The 20155-nt window shown below is 49.4% G+C and overlaps 1 protein-coding gene across 1 annotated transcript in view; it reads right to left on the bottom strand.

Annotated features, from left to right (window-relative positions):
• Positions 1–18732, bottom strand: part of SIM1 (SIM bHLH transcription factor 1) — a 69787-nt gene extending 51055 nt beyond the window's left edge. Inside the window, exons 1-8 of the mRNA XM_019967311.2 lie at positions 17597–18732; positions 8316–8398; positions 5049–5138; positions 4414–4522; positions 4193–4278; positions 3258–3457; positions 2954–3060; positions 2187–2334 (exon numbers count right to left, since the gene is read on the bottom strand). Of these exons, the coding sequence (XP_019822870.2) occupies positions 2187–2334; positions 2954–3060; positions 3258–3457; positions 4193–4278; positions 4414–4522; positions 5049–5138; positions 8316–8398; positions 17597–17771 (998 nt within the window). The 5' untranslated portion in view covers positions 17772–18732. The remainder of the gene's footprint in view (positions 1–2186; positions 2335–2953; positions 3061–3257; positions 3458–4192; positions 4279–4413; positions 4523–5048; positions 5139–8315; positions 8399–17596) is intronic.
• Positions 18733–20155: the final 1423 nt, after the last annotated feature.

Genomic DNA, 20155 nt, shown 5'->3' with positions numbered 1-20155 from the left:
GGCTTCACAGAGAACTAGCCCTGAAAACAAATGTATGTGGTAGTTCACTGCTGCCATAGAGAATCAATAGCCATCTATTTAATTTGCTAAGACAATGTAAATTAGTAACTTCCAGCCAGATGTGTGATATACACATCAAACAAACTGCAACCTGTTCATTATGAAAATCCTGTCAACACACACAGAGCCACTTGATGACATTCCATCTAAGGCAATTTCCACATTTACAGCTATAAAAATTGTTCTCAGAATTTTTATACAAAGAATTGGAGCTGAGACTCATAAAATGGTAATCAATTTCAGCTTTTCATCTTGTGTGCTTATGTGTGTTTATTTCTCTTTTCATTCAGCAATATAAAACATTCAGAAAATCATATGCAGTGCTATTATTTCTTCTGTAAATCATTTATCCTCATTACATCTTTTTAATCTGATGTAAAGTTGGGAGCCTAATCCTGCAGCTCTGAAGAAGTGTGTAAAGTGAAGAATGACAAAGTCAACAGAAGAAAGAAAGTACACTTACCCACTGGAAAACAAAACAGAATATTTCAAAATGACTCTAAACATAAATTAAGTTTACCCACTGGGAGGTCCAACTTGCATTCTGATCATTTATATGGGGCTGTGTGACTATATACCCTGCTGTTTGATAAAAAATGATTACTAACCACAGGCACCCACCAGAGAACAGAGTGTATGTATAATGCTCGTGATGTCTCAGACATACAAAGCACCTTCTTAAAGAATGTCCATTTCCTTTCCATGGTAAGCAGACATAATTTTTCACTCTTTAATACTTCTGCTTCACAAAGTGGCTTGTTTTATGAATTATATTTTGCCATTTTCTCTTATGTTTATTTTAATAATGTGAAAAACTGCATTCATTAAAATAGATGGTTTTGTACCCCCAAATATTGGTATGTTTTCTGCTCTGTATTAAAATCCACAGCCTTCTTGTTATTACAAAAACTTAACAGTATCCATTTCAATATCATTTACTAAAATGAAAGAAAGAAAAAGTTTCTTAATAACCAGCTATTTTTCTTGAATACTGAATCCTCATTTAAGCCAAATTCATTTTCCAAGTCTACTGAATTAAATTTTCTTATTAAACAGGGCAGAGTAAATAATCTTATTGCCAAGCATAATATTTCCAACTACCACATTTTTAATTTGCTAATTTAAGAACGTGAAATTAATGTATTCCTCATGGCCAATAGTATAGTCTGATTCAAAATAGCACTTTTTAACCAACATCCTAATGTCAAAACAGCATTCCTACTAAGTGCTTGGTGTGTCAACGCTTCCAAAGTAAATAACTGCTCAGGCTCTCTAAAATCACAAGAATTTCAACCTGCATTTAAAAATTAAAAACAACAACAAGAGGTAACTGCACACAAAAGGGTTCTAAGCAATTCTACTTTCACAAACATTATACAGAACGTGTTTTCTTCACCAGTGGCATACCAGGACATGTGATCAGTCTACAGGGCCACACTGGCAAACAGAAATGATTATCGTCTCTAGAAAGAATAAGGCTCCAGTGTGGTCACCCGGCCGCCCAGCCAGTCTCATCCACAGGTGGCTTCCAGGCCGGTTCCTCACCTAGGGAGGACAGGTCAACAGAAGGGCCCCGCCACGACTTGCAGCCCTAGCTCCGGTGGTGGGGTCTCTTCACATTCTAGAGGTTAAAGTTAGACCCTCCCGGTCACTTAAACCCTCTTTGTGGTTCAGGGACGAATCACTCTCAGAACTCTGAACTTTGATTGGAGACTCTGGTTAAAATTAAGCACTTCAAACCCAGCTTTGAAAAGTGAAACAGATGTCCTGTTTGTTCACTATAAATGGCTCCGTACGTAGGATCCTTCTCCCTCTCTCTCGCTCCCTCTCTCTCTCTCCCCCTCCCTCCTTTCCTCTCTCTTCCTGCCCTATTAAATTTAAGAGTGCGCTTACAAGGTTAAAAAAGAGAGAGTAGAAATCAAAAATAGACTGTGAAGGGGAAAACTCCTAAACCTTTCTCTGGAACATAAAGACCGCTCTTCATGATGATGAAAGTGCTAGAGCTGTCACCTCCCAGCGCAGTCAGCGCTCGGGGTCAAAACCGACCCTACCCAGTGGACCCCAGCCTCGCCTGACGAGACCAGGGTCGCCTGGAGTGGGCCACGGAGTCCCAGACGTGCACTCACGTGAGGACGTAGTTGACGCTGACGATGCAGTGCGGCCTGGACGAGCGGCTGTTGTGCACGATGGTCGCGTAGCTCTGCACCCACACCCAGCCGCCGTGCTTCGCCAGGAACCGGTAGTATTTGGTGGTCACCTGCCCCTTTACCAGCACTGATGGAGAGACAGAAGATGGCTCGTGGTGAACAGACTTGCTCCTGAATCGGCCCAAATGTTATCCCTGGCGGTGGGGAGTGCAGGTCCCCAGGGAGCCCTAAGAGCTGCGCCCAGGCAGGAGGGAGAGACATCCAGAACATTCCCAAACGAACATTTCGTCCTGTTGAGTTGCACTGAGTCCTCCGGGCCCTCAAGATTTAAAAAAGAGGGGAACACTTAAAGTTGGGGGATTCTCGAGACTCGATATTTTAACTATGGAAGGTCGGGTGTAGGCATCAACTCCCGGACGCTCACATTCCCTGTCCCGGGAGATTAAGCTCAAAGCAAAGTTGTTTCAAAGCTGCAGTGAGTCAGTGCAAGCTTGAGCCCAGTGGGGCAGCCTTAGATCCCATTTCCATCTTGGGGGAGGAGAGGAGGCGGAACGAGACCCGTCCTGGGAGAACTTCACCCGGGAACTCAGAAACTCCCTCGGCCTGCAGGAGGGCCAGGGGATGATTAGGGAGCTGAGCTGGGGCCAGTCCTGGGGCAAGGCGCGCAGGGCCTCTCCTAGCAACACCACCGACCTTTTCCAACACCGTCCCGCCCCCACCTCCCGGCGGGCAAGGTGGCCTCTTACGCAGGTGGTGGGCGCAGCGCAGGTGGAAGGTGTCGCAGCCGTGAACGTGGTGGTACAGAGTCTTCTCAATCAGGTCCTGAGGTTCGTACCCTGTCAGCTCCGCCACTCTGCGGAGAGTAACCCCCGGGATGAGCGCCGGCTGCAGGACTGCCCCCACCCCGAACAGCCACCGCAGAACTGTGCCCACCCTCAATTCTCAGGGCCCCCTCAGTCACCTCATCCGCAAAATTGGTCGACGAGGACTCTCGGCGACTGAGCTGGGCCGCCCTCCCGCTAGGGGGGCACTCTGGGCCTGACCACCCACCTGGAGTCCAGGAAGATGAGCTTCATGTCCAGGCTGGCGCGGAACATGAACATGTTGCTGTGCAGTTTGATCTCCGTGACGGCGCTAGGAGGCAGCGAGTGGCCCACGGCCACCAGGCCCACGTTCTGGTAGCAGCCATCGAAAGGGGACATGTCCAGGCTGTACTGGCGGATCTTCAGGTAGCCGCTGCAGTGAATGACCTGAGGAGGACGGGCAAGGCCGGAGGCTCAGCCACAGGCAGGAAACACCCAAAAAGGTGGGAAAGGGACTGAAACATTTGCAGACTTTTCTCGGCCACAAACGCCTGTGCGCCACAGCCGGTGCACTTAAGTATCCACAGTTATAGGGCTTCCACGTGTCTCAAGGGAGTGACGGTCCTGCCCCACTGGACTCACTTAAGAACTGATGAAAATGTAAAGGCCTGAACCCGGCCAACCCTAATGCATTCAGATCGCCAAGTGGGGCCCTGGGATCTGCGTGTTCGCTGCCATTAAACAAGAAAATCTTGCATTCCAGCTAAAACCCTGGTTCTTAACCTCTGGCGGGGTAGCGGGCAGAATCCGACGCTATGAATAAACTCTACCAATCTACCGAACTTACAGACTGTTTCAGATGCTTTACACATCCCTAAGGCCCATTACCAGCCCGAGGTTAAGATCCCCAGCGTTCAAGGCAGTATTCGAACCCACTGAGACTTCAGCAAGCTTAAAACACAGTCTCCAGCTGTTCACAAAGTTTAATGGCCCTTGCCATGCGCCCGGCTGGCGGCGCTGTGACGTTTGGGGCTGGGGCGGGGGAGAGCCATCCAGGGTAGTCCTGGCTGCAGGAACCCCTCTCCCCACCCTCACGCGCCTCCAGTCCTGCCCCCTTCGCCCTCACGCTGCTCGGTGGGCGCGGCCGCCAGGAGGCGTGGATCTTCTTTCTCAGCCACGCACCTTGTAGCCGCCGCAGGTGAGGCCCGCGTTCCTCTTGGCCAAGACGCACTTCATCCTCAAGAAGAAGGAGCGCTCGATCTCGTACTCTGCGGGGGGTGGGGGTAGGGGTGGAGAGCACGTGAGACAAGCGGCGGCTCCACGGTCCCTGCCATACCTAAAGGAGAAAGAGCTAGCAGCTGACTGCGATGGGTCCCGGTGTCGCTTGCACACGGCTGCCTTACCCTGCACGAAGTGAGAGTGGTAGGGCTGGTGGGCCGTGAGCACCGCTGTCATCTCGTCGTGGTCCGCCGGGTGGATGTATTCGTAAATGCTGTTCCCGGTCAGCTCTACCTGTAAAGAGGTGGGTATCACCGTCTCCGAGGTGGTGGGACGTCCCACGGAGGGGCTGAAAGATTGAGCCAGGGGGTCTGCAGGGGACAGGAGCCTCAGCTCCAGAGTCGATCCTGAGTTCTAATTCCAGTTCTGCCTGCTACCTATTGCAACCTATCTAAGCCTCAGTTTCCTTATCTGTGAGAGGAAAGAATAACAATAGTAAGTATAGTAATAGTAGCAGTAGTAATAGTAACAGCTCCCTGGCAATCTGGTAAAGACATCATGACATAAAAATATGTAGCCACCTCCCATGGTCTTTGGTTTAGGCTATAGCAGCTGGAAAAGGCATCCAAAAGGGCTTAGGGTGGATGCTAAAGGACAATTAGAGGAAGGGGAAGATCCAGACCTCCTGTCAACTGAGATGTTTTCAGTCCTAGAAACACATAGAAAAGCTTTGGGAAAGCCCCACCCCACCCCGCCCCACCCCCTGCCTCCAGCCCTGGCTATAAATATTGAAGGCTGGAGGTGTGGACCACTCACCTACCTGAGAAAGACCCAGGTGGACTGAGGCTGTCTCAGAGATGTACATGATCTTCCCATCTGGGGCCACCACAAAGATGAAACCATCCAGGGTCTGGGGAGACAGAAACCATTGAATGGAGAGCCCTCTGGGGCATTGGGAGAAATTGGGGGTGGGGGGAGTGATACAGAAGTACAGAGAGATGGAGTAGACAGAGGCTAGCAGGAAGGAGGGCAAAAAAAGAAAGAGAAAACTAGCCACAAGAGTTCTTTTGTTCATTCCAAATTTGTAAGCATGGAGGAAGTGGTGGGTGAGGCTACTGTCCTCCAAGACTGAGGATTCAAGAAATGAACAAAGCACACATAGCTACACATACACAAACATTCTGGGGGAAAACCATAGCCTGTGATAAGAGGTGGGATGGGTACTAAGAAAACCAGAGGTTTCCTGTGTCAGTCTTGGAGAGTTTCATGGTGGGACATTCTATAATGGAAAGCATGCTAGCGGGGCTTGGGGAACAGCGGGCACTGGGAGATGTGGAAGGGCTGGCAGTCTGAAAAGTTTGTAGACAGAAGGCAGTTGGCCAGTGGCTCTGGAAAGAGTCCAGGAGAGGGGGATTTAGGAGATGAGAGTCTTTTGGGGGAGCAAGTCCACACAGAAGTGCTACAGAGTATATGTGTGTGTTTACACTGATGTAGCAAACTGACAGGCTCTCCACGAAGAAAAATCTTAGACTTTCACCGTTTCTTTATCTCTGTGAATGAGGCTTCAGTCCAGGTGGTGGAGCATCAGGATGAGTCAGATCCTGCTCTCAAGGAGCCAGAAATGTATAAGGGACAACAGACCTAAAGCCGATATAATGACCATACAGCTGAATGCACAGTGCTGTGAGGGCCTAGAGGCTGAGTAGCCTGAGACCTGGGGAGAATCAGAGTGGTCAGAGAAGCAGAATTTAGAAGAGCTGTCTGAGCGGAACCTTGAGGAGGAAGCCTCAATGTGAAAAGGGAAGAAGGTCATCCTAGACAGAAGCATGATATATAGAAAGCAGGCATTGGGGGAGAGGAGAGGATGCATCTGGTGTATTCAGGCATGGTAAGTTTGGTGTACCAGAGATGAGACTGAGGAAATACACTGGTGCTGGATTTTTGGAGAGTTTGGGATGTCAGTCTGAGGAATTCAGAGATGCTTTGCAGGTATCAGGTTCCAACAGAGTAGGGAAATAAATAGCAGGCTTAAATGTGTGTGTGTGTTGGTGGTGTTTTTTGTTTCATTTTTCTGGCAGAATGTGGACAGTGACCTATAGGAGGAAAGAGTGGAGATGAGGAAATCAGGGATGGTCAAGCCTGAACTTGGTGGTTCAAGGAAGACAGAGTAGGGAAAGAGTCTAAGATGATTCTGGCTGTTGTGGTTTGTGGTGGTAGAAAGAGAAGCTGAGACTGACTTCAAGATCATTGAAATTTACAGAGGCATGGTGAGTTTTAGTATGAGTGGAAGTCTGGAAGAAGGAGATAGTGAATTCTTGTCTTGGGTATGCTAAATTTCAGGTATAGGCAGATTTCCATTTGGATGTGTCCAGATGGCAGCAGAAAATAAAGGTCTGTTGCTCAGGAGAGGGATATCTAGACAAGCAGTCATGCAAATGTGGGGAAAGGAGTTGATGTGGCGGTGTTGGCTGAGATAACCCAGGAAACCTTGAAGCTGTAAGAAGAGAAACAAAGCTGGAACCTTGGGGAAATGCCAGCATTTACAGTCAGACAGTGGTGGGAAAACCTAGAACAGCAAGCAGAGAGGGGGAAGAATCCAGGAAACTGTGCTACTTTAGACACTAAGGGAGAGGCAGAATGTCAAGCAAGCCATGTCACCTCCATCCAGTCTTTGCCCAAATGTCACCTTCCCCATGAGGTCCTCTGCAACTGTCTTACCACTAAACACAGCCCTCTTCTTCACCTTCTTTTTGTCCATGGCACCCACACCACTGTCATACTATGCACCTGAATGGATATGCAAGGCTGCTCTCCTTAGAATGTCAGCTCCATGAGGGCAGGGCTTTCTGCCTGGCATACAACTGGACCTCCTGTGTTTGTGGAATGAACGAGGTCAGGTAAGATAAGAGATGAGCATCACTAAGTCCTGTGAGGAGTTTGGGATGAAGATGAGGAAAAAGATTGGGCAAGGACTAGAAGGGGTGACTGTTTGGGTTGTGCTCTCTTGTTTATATTGATGAGGAAAGTTAGCTGGGAATATGGAGGGATTTCGGAGGGGGTCAGTTGCTGAGAGACAACTGATGGAAGGTGTCCCCAAGAAAGGGGAGAGATAGTGCCTTTTAGTTAAATTCAGGGGTGTGGAGGCCAGACCTGGAAGGGAATGCTCACACAGGGCCTCTCTTTGCCCTATGAAACTAAAATCTCTTTTGGCCTCTGGGATTGAAGGAGGGACTGAATAGTGATGAGACTGGAAAGGCCAGGCCACTCCTGCCATGAGATGCTGAGCATGCCTGGCCAGGGAAGGAGGACCATCTGAGAGTCCCCAGTCTGATGCTAAGGCTCCCACGTGAGGAGCTTTGGTGGATTTGAATAACAAGAATAAGGGGGTGCAGGGTGGGATACAAGTGTCAAGCCTAAAAATTCCACGGGGAGTTTTACTATTTTAAATATTTGCTAGGCGACTTACTCGGGCAGTGGACAATTTAAAACGGTGTACACTGCAAACAACGTGGTAATGGGCGCCTCCACAATGGATAAACTCATTACCTGGGGAGGTATGTGTGCTACCGCGAGGGTCCCTGCATGGCCTGGCAGGGCTGGGATGAGGGCGCCTGGAGAGAGGAAAGAGCCCCGGGAGCTACAGGGCGCAGATGAAACAAGTTGTGGTCGCAGCTGCATCCGGAATGTGTGGGCTTAAAGCACTGACGGGCGTTTCTACCAGATCCCGGCTATTTCCGGGATAAATTCTTCATTTCGGACGGTTGTGCAGCCGGGTTTCGGCAGCTTGGCCCGAGGACTGCAGTTCCCTCTGCCGAGTGGTGTCAGATGGCGCCCCCTCCCTCGGTTCAGCAGTCCTGATTGTGGCCTTAACGGGCTCCCCTCCAAACCCAACGCGCCCATTGTCACCTGCTCCTCCCTCTCCACCTGGCCAGGAGACTTCCACACCCAGCGAGGTCCGGAGCCTAACATTTTAACTTTATAAGGAGTCGTAGGGACCGCGTGTGAGACGGCCACCTTGGGACAGTTTCCCATTTTCTGGGGAACAGGAAGCCTGGCTCGGGCCCTCGCACACGTGCCGCGTCAGTACCTGGAGCAGGTGCGAGCCCAGTTCGCGGCCGACGTTGTCCAGAGGGCTGGTCCTACTCGAGTGGCCCCACGCCTCGCCAAGCCCTGTGAAACACAGAGACACCCTTAAAAGATGCACTCCGACCCGGCTGGCGGTTTGAGAAGCAGTTTAGTGGGTCTGTCACCCAGGCAAGCTTTCACACACAACCGGACACCGTCCGGGCTCCCTCTCCACCTGGACCTCGGGAACCCATTGAGTCAACTGCGGCTCCGCCCTCTCAACTCCAAAGGAGTTTAACAGACGTCAGACTCCCTCTCCCTCTGCACTACCGGCCCTTCTCAGGTTGGACAGGGTCCTGGCTGAGCGCCCCACTCACCCACCCTGGAAGCATCCTAAGTGGCCTCGTTTGAGGTCAGTCTGTGCCCAGAAGGGGCCCGACACAACAGCAGAGCGATAACTTTTGTGCAGGTTCACTAATGTGCTTAGAAGGGCGAGGGACACTACTTCTCACCCCAAGTTTCATCATCCTTATCACGAGGCCGAGGGTGTCCACATTTTCAGCGAATACCGCGGCCTGCCCAGAAAGACCTGAGACTGCGGGCCAAGGACAGCTTTTCCTGGTGGGCTTTCTAATTGGCTGCGGGGCTCTCCAGCCCTTTTCCTCCCCTTGGCCTCTGACTTTAAAACGCTTCGGAAAAATTCGTTTGGTTGGGGATGGCTTCCAGCACCAGCTACCCTCAGCAACCTTTCCTCTGCCTTTCCTCTTTCTCCTAGCAGCCTTAACGCGTCCTAACCTCAGGTCCCCACCCCCACCCCAAGAAAAACCCAGGAGCTTTTCTGAAAGCCACTTATTTTCAGGTGCTAAGACCATCTTACAATATTTATGTCCCATTTTGGACATAGGGAATCATGCCTCTTCTCTAATTCCCCGGCATCAACTACTAACAAAGACTGCCCCTTCCTGTCCTTGATGCTATCACCTTAAGCTCTCTCCAGGCTTTGCCACAAATCAGTTCTCTGGTGATGTCTGAAAAATAAACCTCCCTGTATGCCCGTGGCTCATTTTTCAAAATTTAATATGGAGTCTGCTATAGTACCTGTTTTCAGGAAGAAAATGAAAAGTAAGACAGAAGAAACTTGCAGAGGTTAAACTACTTATGGGTAATATCTTCTAACAATGTTGCTGCTGAAATTAACATAACTAGGTAGTCCAATTCTTTTATGCTTCCACCACTGAACAAGGTTAAACGTGATAAAAATTGGGGGGGGGGGATGATTTACTGAATTACTGCTTTATGGGACAAATCACTATGAAGTACCCAATGACAAACACTTGCATTGTAAATAGGGGTTGGGGCGGATCTTTCAGAATAAAACACAGAGTTGGGACTCTTAAAACTGCTTCCGAAGCAAGCGATCAAAACCCTGGTAAGGAGTAACCGTGAGCGCCCCTTAAGCGCGAATCGGGTTTTTCTGGATGTTTGCACATCTAAATAAATCTAACGATTTCCCCACCGCTCTGCAAACACTGATCCGCCCCCACCAACCCCCGCCCTCGCCCAGACTCCTCTCCCTTCCTCGCGCTGAGCAACTCCTCCTGATTCTTCCTCCCTCCCCAGAGTGACTCCACTGCCCTGATCCCTGCGGTCCTCCTGGACAGTTCCGGAGGGCCCTGCCACAGCAGCCGGCACACACACAATCCTTCGCCTTGTTACTTTCCCTTAACTCCTGCCGTCTGAGTCAAGCTCTATTTCTTGGTTTCACCCCCGATCACACATACCCACCCAGAAGAAGTGGCGGGAGGGTGTAGTCGAGGAGGTCGCACGGGGGGGTGGGGAAAGGATCCTGCCGGTAGAGCCCGGTACTCGGGTGGCGCTGGCCCTTTGACGCTGGGGCCCAACGGAGGCCTGAAAGCCCCGAGCTTCCTGGGGCGAGGGGCCGGGCGCTCGGCGGGCAGGGAGGTGGCCGCAGCCGCCTTGCGTCTGGGATTGTGCCTTCCGCAGCTCCCCAAAGGGTGTGAAACTTGCTCGTGGAGCCAACAAACGCCTATTCTAAAATTACGAAGGTTCTCCAAAGCGGCTGGGGACACCCGGGAGCCGCCTCCGGACCAGAATCATCTGAAACTCCCTCCCCCCGAGCTGAGCTCAGAGTTGAGTACCGGTTCCGAACTCCCGGCCCCAGCCTCGGCTGGTTGTGGTCTCTGGGGGCGGCCTCATTATTATGCGCCTACGAGGGAAAAGCAAGACTTCCCTACAGGTTAATAAACAGCCGGGCCGGGCACAGGGCGACAGGAGCCTCCCGCGCCGTCTCCTGTACCCCCCCACCCCCTCACCTTTTAAGGAACCTTTTGCTTTCACGGAGCATTGCCTTCTCTTCAGTTCCCGGTTGAAACCTCCCGCACATGGTTGTGTCTGGGTTAATGTTTTATAAAGAACTGGCTGCCTTCCTCTACCTGTCGGGCTTTTCTGACCTAAGATCAGGGCTCTGAGCTCTCCTTTCAGCCGGCCCAGGACAACTTCCAAGGCCGGGGCATGGGTTTCATCTCTCAAAAAGCCGGGGGTAAGGTGGGAGCAGAGACCCCTCTCCCTGGACCCCGTTACCTTCCTCCCGCACTGACGCGCTCCCACCCCCAGTTTCTGTTGGAGAAGGGAGTAAGCTGAGATTTCGTTTCTGCACTTGACCTACCGCAGAAAATCCACAAATCCTTTGATTGTCTGTTTAAAATGAGGAGGAAACCAGCTCCCTTTGCGGCAGGATTACAGTGGGAACAAGATCTAAAGATTCTCTTGTAATTCGGTGAGGCTGAGGGAACGGGATTTTGCAAAGGAGAGAAGGAGCTCTGCGAGGGAGGCGATAACTAAATCGGGTTTTAGACAAAAGGATTTTCCCCAGCTAAAGTGGCCGAAGACAAAGGAAAACATAATCTATTTTGGAAGATTTCCAAGATATGCCACATTAACCTTAGCAGATAAATTTTTCTTCTCCCCACCCCCTCTCCCTTTAAAGTCTGGTTTATCATATTTACATAAGTAGTATTAGAAGGGATGTATCTATTATGGATCTAAAGGACTAGCTCACATTTCACGTGAAACCCCGGGCGAAGTTTCACTGTTGCTTTACCCTCAGTGCGCCGTTGAGCCATTTCCATTTAAATACCCCCTGACCCAAGGATTACCTCAATGGACTGACTGCACGGGTTTTGTAATTTCCTGAAAATGAGATTTCGATTTATAAAACAAGAAACCAATTAGTAACCAAATGAGGCGAAGTAGATCCACTAAAATTGACCTAATCCCACAGGCACAATTTAGGCCCGTTCTTGGCGAATGAATGATGAGCCCCAGTCTAGCGTGAGCCCAAAGCATCATCCAGCTGTGTTATTGCAAGCAGCAAAAATAAATTGATCGAGCTTTTCCTTCGGAATGAGTTTCATACCCTTGACAAAATATAGATTACAGACCAGGTATCTCCTCCTTCACCCAGTCAGGAAGAGGAGGAGGAGAAGAGGTTGTTCTACTGTTTCGCCGCCGCCCCCACCCCCACTTTAATAAATAAACACAGTATCTCAATAGAAAGGTGTTCTCCTTATTGTCCTTCCTGGAAACCTTCAATTCTTGGATGACAGGGAGCTGTCCCATGACCTGACCACAACTTGGTGACTGAGACGGGAAAAGCCCTCGGAGACCCCGCGTCTAACTTCTGGTCCCGGGGGACTTGTCTCAGCCACCTGGTTTGTCCACAGGGCCTCCGCGTTCTCACTGTGCAACCCTTTCAGCCTCAGAGCAAGTGGTATTCGTGTTCCGGCTCCAGGAGCCTCAGCGGCTGGGCTCTTTGCGGCAGAGAGGGACAGAGATCAGGAGCGTTTGGCCCAGACCGAGCGGTCTGGAGCGGTCACTGGGCAGAAGGCTGCTTCGCGCACCGAAACGCACTCAGTACCCCAACCTGGGACGCCTGGCCTCTGGGCCATCTGGCGGGTGTGGCCCACCTTCCGACGACGTTGGTGGCCGCGCGGGGCTGGGGTTTGCCCCGTGCAGGGTCCCGGGCCCCGGAGTGCGCGTGTGCCCGGTGCTCCCCTGCCTGCCTCCGAGACCCCCAGCCGCGCCCAGGGTATCCACTTCTGTCAGTGTGAACCTGGGGTGGAGACCGACGGTCGCAGCGCTGACACTCTCTGGGGGCTGGTTGGTGCTTCGGCCCCTGAGCTAGGGCTTCCCGGGCGGGGCCGAGCCCGGGAGAACACGAACTGCAGGAACGAGGACAGGCCGAGTCCGGCCAGGTCCCGACTAACCCGTGGGACGGACACGCACGAAGCGTTGACAATAGTGTGCGACGGCTGAGAGCCTCACGCAGTATCTCCCCAAGACTCCGGACCTTCGAGGCTGGCCGGGCTGGGCGTCCGAAGACCGGCGCGGGCGAGGCCGCTGGTCCGCTCCGCGGGGCGGGCCTGTCCCGCTTCGGTTCCACTTGGCGGTCGGGACGCACAGCTTTGCGCCTCGGGCGGCATCTTGGCTTTAGAGGAGTTTTAGAGGAGGGCCGGGCCTGGGGGCAGTGGCCCGCGCAGCGCCAGGCTCGGCGGGCGGAGACGCCCTCGCGCCCCAGGAAGGCAGAAACATAGGCCCGCGCGGAGCGTGAGGAGACACCGCGCGGAGGCCTCGAGCTGGCGCACTCTCGGCTACCGGGGCCAAGGCGAGCGGGTCACTGGCCGCCGTCGCGGGGAGAGAATGGGCCGCACGGTGGGGATCTGGCCCGCGGGCCTTGGCCTACAAGCCTCCCCGGCGGCGAGGGCTTCGACAAGGTCGCTGTCCCTGGACTGGTCAGAGCCACGGAGGTCGAGTGATACCGCTCCGGAGCCGTCTGCCCAATGGCGCTACCCGAGGAAGAAGCTTTGGTCCTCAATGCTCAGACAATGTTTCAGTGTTTTCTAACTAGGAGGCCCGTTGCAAAATAATTGAGGATTCCCCGTCCCCATGCAAAATTTAAAATTCCGTGGACCATAAACTGACAATGAATGCACAGCTATTATCATAAGGTTTTAGCTGGGACTAAACCTTATTCTCTTGAGAAACGCCTGATCCGACAAAGAAATGAGGCAAGAATTCATAGATTTGAATTCTGTGTCCACATTTGTATCTGCAAAACCTGGAATCTGCCAAGATTCCCCCAGATTGAAAAATAACTCCCACTAGAAATCAGGTTTGTCCCCTGGAAATTTAACCTGATTTTAGTTTCAGAAGAGTGTACCCTGCTTAAAAGTATTCTGCCATAGCTTATCATACCCTGTTTTTATAGTTTTGCTGTTGTTGCTATTGTTACTGTTTTTATTAATGATTACTCCCTTTTCAAAAAAAAAAGTACTTCTTCCATTGATCTGGTCTACAATTTCTAGCACATAAATCTGCCTTGCAAATGCTCTGCCCAGAGTTTAGTTTTGCACTCTACATTTTAAGTCAACATCAAAACTGGAATTAAACAGAGAAACCCAGCGTGGAGCATAAACTGTGCTTAAAGGCGTTTAAATGAGAAAAACTTCTGTAAGAAAATAAACATGGAAACCTAATGCTCAATCATTTCCCCAAGCAGCAAGAAAAACAGCCTTAAATCACCCATCCACGTGGGAAATGGGGCCTCTTTTCCTCTTTCAGTTCTCAGCCTCAAAAAAATACAAGGTGATTAAGGATTTCAGTCTTGAGGTGAATATTAGAGCAAGTGTCTGTGGAGGTTTGTTTAATTATCCTTTTCTTTCCAGACTTTGTAGAGACTCCTACACAGTTACTGATTTCAATTCTGTCATTACTTTTATTTTGCCAAGACATATTGACAAAGAAATGGCAGTAATGTTACCAAGATACTGAATGGCCATAGATTTGAAAACATTTGATCTTTTCAAAGGCCACACTATGCAAGCCACTATGCCCCCAGTAAAAAACTGTATTATAACTGGATAACAAATACATATTTTAGTTGAACTTGTTCTTTTTTGTATACAAATCAAGTCATAACATCTCTCTCTCTCTCTCTCTTTTTTTTAATCTTGCCTCTTTGGCTTTGAGAACACCAAAGACGTATATATCCAGATATGCCAACTTTTCCTTTGCAAGGCTGTTTTAAAATAGAATATGTTACCACTTGGGATATGCAATTCCAATGATTTCCCACTAATTGTCCCAGAGATTTTGTTTTTATTTTTACTATGAAATTTCCAATTTAATACTTTATTCTTAATTATTCCAGGGGCCCATATCCCGTTCTTCTGTTCCTTCTCCCTCGATTTTTTCCCTCAACAGCTCAATTTTATCTATTGAGATAAATAAAAGCTGAAATTTGCTCCCAAACCAGGAATTTACTAGACTCCTGGGGGCAGGGTGGTTAAGAATTGTATTCAACAAATGGGGGGAGGGTAGCTATATTTTAAGTATCTTTCATTTTTTTCATGTGTAAGTATGGAAGGATTTCTGTTTAAATCTCTTGGCATTACAGGGTATTATAAATAAAATGTAATATGAGCAAAAACAGTAAAATTTTATAGTCATTTTTATGCCTAATAACTGATGCCACCAGATTTAGAATTATTTTAGATTATATACTTTGCAAAATCCATACGTTACATGTGATAGCAGGCTTATTGTGATGAAATAGTTACCTTCATCTCACCTTTAAAAATTTGTTGAAGACCTACTATGTGCTAGGATGGTGTCAGGATAGATGTAAAAATGTACTTCATTTTCAAACAAATTCTTTCCATCTCTCCACACTAAAATATATTACCTCCATAAAAAGTGCTCAGTTTCCCCCACTGCATGGACCTAATCTTGCCCACCTTTCTGCCTTCAGGCAACAGCTGAACCCAAATTTGGCACCCTCTGCAGGTTGTGCTTGGTTCTGCGGCCTTGTGATTATTTTGCTCCTGAAAACTGTTGGTTTTATTGTTTGTTGCTGTTGTCCTTTAATATTTTAAAGGGCTGAATCTGGGTTTTGGACTTTTGAAGCTAATCTAGACTCAAAATTAAAACCTCATCCCTAGGAACCAGCTGTCTGGATGACCCTAACTCACCCGGTGGAGGCTTCGGGTGAGTTATGAGCTCAACAGTAGCTGGGGAAATAAATGATGTGCCCAGAGTTCACACATCGTCCATCCCCTCCTCCCCATAAACTCGCACTCATCCAAAGAAGGGAGAGGAAGGAGTGGCCCCTGGCCAGAGCTCTGAAGGAAGGTGAGTGGGGCTGCAGAAAGTACATCGCCTTTAAAGTAGCCACAGGGGACAGGCCTGGCCAACAAGGGGACTCCAGCGGGAGTTTTCACCCGCGCTCTTTTTAAAATTAATGAGAAGTTGACTAAGAGGGTTTACTTTTTGTTCCTCCTATTTATCACGCAATTTATAATTTGTGGAGTTAGCATTAAATTAAACAAGAAAGCTTGCTCTCTTAAAAACAAAACAACAAAACCCAGCCCGATTCCCTCCGGCCGCGCCTGCCCGGGGTCTGCACGACACAGAGGAGCCCCTGGCCCAGCGACTCCCCGGGCGCACTGTCCCTCTGTGTGCCCGCCCGGGAAGCCAACCCGCTATTCTTTTCCTCCGCTATTACTCGCAGCCTCACAAGCAGCACCATATGCTGCTTCTGATCAAACAGCGAGCGACATCGGCACCGATAATTGACGAGACCCGCTAGAAATCACGCAGAAAGGGAGCCCACTGAGACCGCAGGGGCTGACAAATCACTGCTAATAATCCTGTTAGGAACAGAGCAGCCAGCGGAGTTCGCAATAGCTTTATTTTTATAAAGTAGGCGCTGACAGTATAAAGACAACGATATCTCTTTTTTAAACACAAGGCAATGTGGCATAATAGAAATTTTCCCACCGGAAATTCTCAACACAGGTTGAATGGGAAGTGTGTTTTTTTTATTACATAAGTTGCCCCTCCTTCTTTTTTCTCTTTTCTTTTTTAAAAAAACTTTTCAGGTGTGTTAGGTTTTGATTCCTCTCCTCCTGTAGTTTCCAAGGTCAAATGAGATAGTTCAAGGAACTGCTTTAAGACAAAATGACCATAATACTACTAATAGCTTTGGGCTAAAACTCAACTATAAAAGTTGTCCTTTAGTGCTCCTGACTAATTCGGGGGCATGTTTTGCAAGATTTTGATTCAGATAATAACTTGTAGTCAAAATGAAGCAAAGTGAAACTCAAAGCCCAATAGTGATTCTTTCCTTCCCTCTTTTCCCTAAAAGAAACAACAAATTCCAAACATCCAAAATCAACAATAACATAAATCTCTCTGGGTCAAATAAGACGTTCTGGTTTGTAAATAAACAGGGTTCCTTCTCTTGAATTTGTTTGTTTAGTATTCTCTTCTTTACACTTCCAAATCGTCCTTCCCCAGCAAAGACATATCTAAAATATTTTAAAAATCTGTTTATATGTTATTTGAATGTGAGTAAAGGAAAAGATGGGGAAACAGAAGAGAGAGGAGTCCTTCACCTACTGAATATAAATGGTTTTATACACGACAGTATTCTATGAAGGTTACTTTGTCTTCACACAGTGAATCTTGATAATCTAAATACACATTTTAAATCATGTCAACAGTTCAGCTATTCTAACTTCTAGGCCTTATAAGACAATTTTCCCAGGGATTCATTTGCCAACCTGCCACCTAAAAGATATTTTCTAAGCAGGCAAGTAATCTTAATTCAATCTTATATCTCAGAAAAAATATCAAGCCCAGAGTTGCAAATCAGAGTTAGTCTCAGAATCTGTGACCATCTCAACAACTCAGATAAATTTTCAATAAGTAGTCGAGAAACTGGGTAAATTCAGAACATATTTGTTCATGAACTTGCCTGCTCCTCATCTGCTGAATTACTGACATATTGAGAAATTATTATCTCCATGTACATGGATCTGTCTAGACATAGCAAAAACAGAAGAATTTAGAGGTGTTCCTGCTCTCTACTAGATATAAATCTAACAAGAGGAATTAAAAAAGAAATACATGTTTGGGTTATTAGTACTTCCGACAGAGCCCAGTTATCTAAGTGTTGACAAAAGCACCGTTGGGCTGCTTCCCAATCAAACACATCTGATGGACAGAAGAGAAAGTATTAATGGGGAAGTAGAAAGAGCCACAGAAAGGCAAGAGAAATTCTAAATCCAGCAAAGTCCTTAGTTATTCTAGCATGCTAAACTTCCCTTTGCAGTGAGTGTGTAGGTACATATGCGTGTATTTCTCTGCCGGTAGTGTAGCCATTCACTGGCAAATCCCTTACCCCTTCTACCTTTGAAATTCCACCTGGTCAAAGTCACTTACCTTCTGGGAACACTACTCTCATTTTGAGATAGCTGGTGGTGAGTCTGATTATGGATGCTTTGTCCAGCTGCGAGGTGATAGCTGAGGGCAAAGGCAATAATTTAGCCAGTTCATAAAATTCACTGTTTTCCTTCTCCCTCCTAGTCCGGGCAGCATTTTTGGACTTCTCTTTCATCGTGTCTCGTTCTCCCTTTCTTCTTACAACATAAGTTCCACAGATTCATCCAAAATCAAAAATAAACTTTCAATTAGAGATCATATTTGGCAAAAAATATAAAGCATTCTTTGACGAGACTTTTGCTTCAGTGTTTTGATGGTAGTGAAAGAACAACGGCGAACGGATTTTTTTTTTTTTTTCTTTAAAAATATGGGATGCGAATAAAATTGCTGATCCACGGCAAGCGATCTCGACAATCCTGCTGGGTATCAAATGCCGGCGGGAACCCCGAAGAGCCAGCCTTTTCTTCGGTTCCGCGCTGCAAACCCCGGTCCTCCGGAGATCGACATAATAATCCCCGACGGGTTCTCTCAGTCCCGAGGCCTTGGAGGCGGCTCCGAGCCCCTCGGGGAAGAACACGACTGCCGGACCACTCTTTCAGGCCACTGTGAAGACAACAGCATCAGAGCGTCAGACATCTGCGGCTCCAAAATCACTCACGCGCTCGCCCCAATTCTGGGGGAAATGGCCGGGAAGGGCCTCAGCGCGCCTCCGCTTTTCCTTGCCAGACTCAGTGCTTTGGTTGGTTGGTTAAGATCTGGAAAAATCAGCAGCGAGACTGAGTCCCCTGCAAATAATATTCGCCTTCTCTCACCCCCGTCAGACACATTCTCCAGCCCCCTGGGAAGTTGCCCAAACCACAAAACACAGGTCTCGGGAGACTCTTAGGAGCCCCAGGCCAGGCGTACGTTCCCAGGAAGCCAGGTTTCTGCAAATCAGAATTTCTCCGCAGCGCTCGGGCGCCTCTCGGTCCCCCCACTTTGGTAGGTCCGGAACTTGACTCTAACTTGGGTCTCAAGTCTCAGGGATTCCTCAAAAAGTGGCACTTATACATCGAGTCCCTCGGGACTGCCGAGGAGGCGACCCAGCGCTTCCCCTGCCCAGCGGGGGCGGCAACACGCCGGGCACGGCAGCGCCAGGTTAACAGGTGGCACATTCGCGACAGCCCCTCGCAGGCACCGGAGGGCGGGAGGCTCCTGGCCTCTCCTCCTCCGCCGTGGAGCCGCGGGCGCCACTGGGCGGGCGCAGGGCATATTCCACTTCACCTACCTTCAGTCCCTGCCGGCGGCAAAGCATGCGGAGGCGCCCACCTCTTAATTGTACTCATGCCTACCGTCCAACTAAGCCACTCCGCGGGCCTCGCCGCTTCCCACTAGCAGAGAGGAGCAGAGCGCGTCCAGGCTCTCTCTTCTTCTCTCGGTCATGAATTGGGGGATGGGTGCGAGGGAGAAGGGGGGAGGATTCGGGCTTTGGGACGGGTGAGGTGGTTTTAAAATCCTCCTCCTCGGTAGTTGTTATGAAGGAAGTATTATTGCTAATTGGAAGCCGAAAACGCCCCCCTGTAACTTCTTTATGGCTTTACAGGGTTTAGCTTCAACTTCACTCCAGGGCTCCCTCTCTCCCGCCCTCTCTTAATGCCACTCACAACCTCCTCGTTTCTGATTGGCTCGGTGCGTCTCGGGGTGCGACGCTCATTGGCCAACAGGCCTGAGTGACGCGTGCACGACCCGAGCCTCCCCGCCCCCCGCCCCCCTCCCAGCAGCGCGCCCCGGCTCTCCGCAAGCCGCCTAGCTAGACGCGTGGCCGTAACGCTCCAACTAGCCCCGGGCACGGAGTCTGCGCTGCCCCTCAGCAGCTGCTGCTTTTGGCCTCCTGGCTCTTGAGGGCGATGTGCAGAACCCACGCTCCCCTCTCTCCCTAGGGTCTAGGGGCTGTGCACTCACCCCTGAGCGCCGGTTCCGCAGTGCCGAGGGCGCCCCAAAGCGACTGGCAGCGGCCTCCGGGCCTCAAAGGTCGGGACCGTGGGCTGGGGCTCCCCACAGGCGAGGCGGGAGTCGCTCTGGCTGCGGGAAACGTTTGCCCAGAGGCCAACCAGCCGGCTGCTCCCTTCGGCCGGCAAGTCGCGGGGCTCACGGCGTGCTTAGGGCCGGTGGGTTATATTTTCTTGTTCGCATCTCTGAATTCATCGCCAGAGAGAATAAATATACCCATCTTTAAATTAATCCCAAAGAGGAGCTTCTTTTTCGAGATGGGTCGAATATGGGGGCTGACTTGTTCACCGTAGAAAGCTCAGTCTCGGGGTTTTCCTATGAGGAGCAGTTAGGGGACACTAGAGGAAAAGAGGTTACACTTCAGGCCAAAATAGAGTCGTTGACATAGAGATATCTCACAGCGATCTATTACCCTAATCCTGGGCGAAGATTTTTGTTGTTGGGTTTTGTTTCAGGAAACCAAAGTCCAACACCAGTATTCCTTAACGGAAGGATACAGTCTGCATGAATGAATTTACAGCATTTACAATCCTTTACAGGAACCGTTTAAACAAACGCTTGTAAGTACTA

The sequence above is a fragment of the Bos indicus genome, chromosome 9, assembly GCF_029378745.1.
Source record: "Bos indicus isolate NIAB-ARS_2022 breed Sahiwal x Tharparkar chromosome 9, NIAB-ARS_B.indTharparkar_mat_pri_1.0, whole genome shotgun sequence".
Classification (NCBI taxonomy): domain Eukaryota; kingdom Metazoa; phylum Chordata; class Mammalia; order Artiodactyla; family Bovidae; genus Bos; species Bos indicus.
This window is presented reverse-complemented; position numbering and strand designations above follow the sequence as displayed.